The sequence below is a fragment of the Myotis brandtii genome, unplaced genomic scaffold, assembly GCF_000412655.1.
Source record: "Myotis brandtii unplaced genomic scaffold, ASM41265v1 scaffold656, whole genome shotgun sequence".
NCBI lineage: Eukaryota > Metazoa > Chordata > Mammalia > Chiroptera > Vespertilionidae > Myotis > Myotis brandtii.
The window spans coordinates 12858-15637 of record NW_005370548.1 but is presented as its reverse complement, the minus strand read 5'-3'; the positions used below and the strand labels follow the sequence as shown (position 1 = coordinate 15637).

The window sequence follows — 2780 nt, the reverse complement described above, 5'->3', positions numbered from 1 at the left end:
GCTGTCAGCCTGTTCTCTTATCTGTGAGTCTGTTCCTACTCGGTTTGGCTTATTTTGTTCATTAGATTCCACACGTAAGTGACATCACAGGGGCTTGTCCTTGTCTGCTGGCTTAGTTCACTTAGCAATGTCCTCCAGGTCCCGCCATGCTGCTGCGAAAGGTAAGCGTTCCTCCTCTATCCGGCGAGGAGGAAGGATCCTTCTGGAACCAGCGGCTCTGTCCTCTGGGGAAGAGAAGGTTCCCACAAAAGTCCAAGCGCTAAGCTGGTGTGAAGGGGCCACTTTCTTCCTCCGCAGCAGCCCTGCCTGCGGGTGGCGCCATGGGAACCAGGGCAAAGCGGGCGCCCCCAGTGGGGTTCCCGGCCCTGGAGCTGCGAGTCCCCGGTGAGACCCCCTGTCATTTGAGGGGCTGTGTTCTCCATAGTCTCATCAGCTCGGGGGATGTTTCGAGTTGAAGGGAGCGCCTGCTTGAAGTGAAACTACAGCAGTTTTCTCCCCTTTCCTGTGTATTTGAATGTGCTCGGCAGGGCAGTCTAAGGCGACAAAAGCGAGTGGCCCGGAAGCAATTGGGATTCTCGGTGAAATGAACTGTTTCAGCCGCCTGGGCCAGAGGGACGTCAGCTGCAGGTCTGACCTCTCCTCTCTGTTCCCCAGCACCGTGAAGGTGGACGTTCCCAACAGGCTGGGCTTCACGGCGCTGATGGTGGCTGCACAGAAGGGGTACACCAGGTGGGCGGGCCTCCTCTCCTACCTGCAGTGATGGGCAGGCCTCCTCTCCCACCTGTAACGATGGGCGGGGCCTCCTCTCCCACCTGTAATGATGGGCGGGGCCTCCTCTCCTATCTGCAGTGATGGGCGGGCCTCCTCTCCCACCTGTAACGATGGGCGGGCCTCCTCTCCTACCTGGAGTGATGGGCGGGGCCTCCTCTCCTACCTGCAGTGATGGGCGGGCCTCCTCTCCTACCTGCAGTGATGGGCAGGGCCTCCTCTCCCACCTGCAGTGATGGGCGGGCCTCCTCTTCTACCTGTAATGATGGGCGGGCCTCCTCTCCCACCTGCAGTGATGGGCGGGGCCTCCTCTCCTACCTGCAGTGATGGGGCCTCCTCTCCCTGGAGTGATGGGCGGGGCCTCCTCTCCTACCTGGAGTGATGGGCGGGGCCTCCTCTCCTACCTGGAGTGATGGGCGGGGCCTCCTCTCCTACCTGGAGTGATGGGCGGGGCCTCCTCTCCTACCTGGAGTGATGGGCGGGGCCTCCTCTCCTACCTGGAGTGATGGGCGGGGCCTCCTCTCCTACCTGGAGTGATGGGCGGGGCCTCCTCTCCTACCTGGAGTGATGGGCGGGGCCTCCTCTCCTACCTGGAGTGATGGGCGGGGCCTCCTCTCCTACCTGGAGTGATGGGCGGGGCCTCCTCTCCTACCTGGAGTGATGGGCGGGGCCTCCTCTCCTACCTGGAGTGATGGGCGGGGCCTCCCTCTCCCACCTGTAATGATGGGCGGGCCTCCTCTCCTACCTGCAGTGATGGGCGGGCCTCCTCTCCTACCTGCAGTGATGGGCAGGGCCTCCTCTCCTACCTGCAGTGATGGGTGGAGCCTTTTCCAAAGGCTGCAGCCAGGCTGGGGCAGGAGGGGTGAGGGTGGGGAGGAACCCCACTTTCTTTCCAAACTGCACCCAACACTCACTGGGCTGTTGAAGTTACACAGCAGCCAGAGGGGCTGCAGGTGCGTAAGCACACGGTGAGGGAGAGAGGTCGCCATTGAGCCACACTTCCCATATCCTGGAAAACTGGTCGTTGGAATTTAAATTTCTTTTTTTGAAAAAAGGGAGGAAGGATATTAATTCTGGAAAACACACTTCCCCGGTGGGTTGCTAAGACCTAATTCTCAGTGACCCACGTCATCCTCTCTATTCCACACGGAGAGACTTAAATCCAACAGCTTGTTTTTCAATCATATTTATATTTTAACTATGACCCATTTTTTCAAAATAGAACTTAGTTTTCATGAAGTGCTGCCACTTTAACAGATATTTAATTGGTCATTAAAGTGACAACGAGCTCTAGTTTGATGGTTCCGATGACAAGGCATAGTTTGCTTTCAATGAATAATTCCTGGAAAGGGTACCCCCCTTTTTTGGGGGGGTGTGTGGGGACAGGTAGTGTTCTGGTTTCTGGTTAGTGATGCGGGTCTCCGAGGCCAGCCTGCCTCTGAGCTGGGAGGGAGGCGCTGTGGGCGGCGCCTCGCATCTCCCGGTGCGTTCTGACCGGATGCCCGGCCCTGGGTCCCTGCCCATCGCGGCTGCTTGTCCAGCCGTGTTTGCATGCGTTTCCTTTAGGCTCGTGAAAATCCTCATTTCTTACGGCACCGACGTGAACCTGAGGAACGGCAGCGGCAAGGACAGGCGAGTGCGGGGAGGACGCGCCGACGGCTCCCAGGCGCGTGTTCCTGGGCTTTGCCCGAGCGGTTCCTTTAGCAGCAGGCGCGGTGAGGCGCACCCCACAGGAGAGGGGGCGCACCCCACAGGAGAGAGGGTGGTGGTGAGGAGCACGCCACAGGAGAGAGGGGCTCGGTGAGGCGCACCCCACAGGAGAGGGGGCAGCGCCCACGGCTAATGCCTTCGTCCCCTCGTTCCTGTACCGGCAGGGAGCCGGGTGTCTGCCTGGCGCTCCCACTGGCGTCAGGTCCCCCTTCTCGGGTGGGAAGCAGGGAGGGGACCGTGGGCTGAGCCTGTGGCCACGCTCAGCCTGCGCCCCTTCCCGCTGCAGCCTGATGCTCGCGTGC

General features: G+C 60.2%; 1 protein-coding gene across 1 annotated transcript in view; it reads left to right on the top strand.

Moving 5' to 3' along the window:
* Positions 1 to 2780, top strand: part of FANK1 (fibronectin type III and ankyrin repeat domains 1) — a 17927-nt gene that overhangs the window by 11649 nt on the left and 3498 nt on the right. Inside the window, exons 3-4 of the mRNA XM_014528844.1 lie at positions 655 to 729; positions 2335 to 2483. Coding sequence (XP_014384330.1) covers positions 655 to 729; positions 2335 to 2483 — 224 coding nt within the window. The remainder of the gene's footprint in view (positions 1 to 654; positions 730 to 2334; positions 2484 to 2780) is intronic.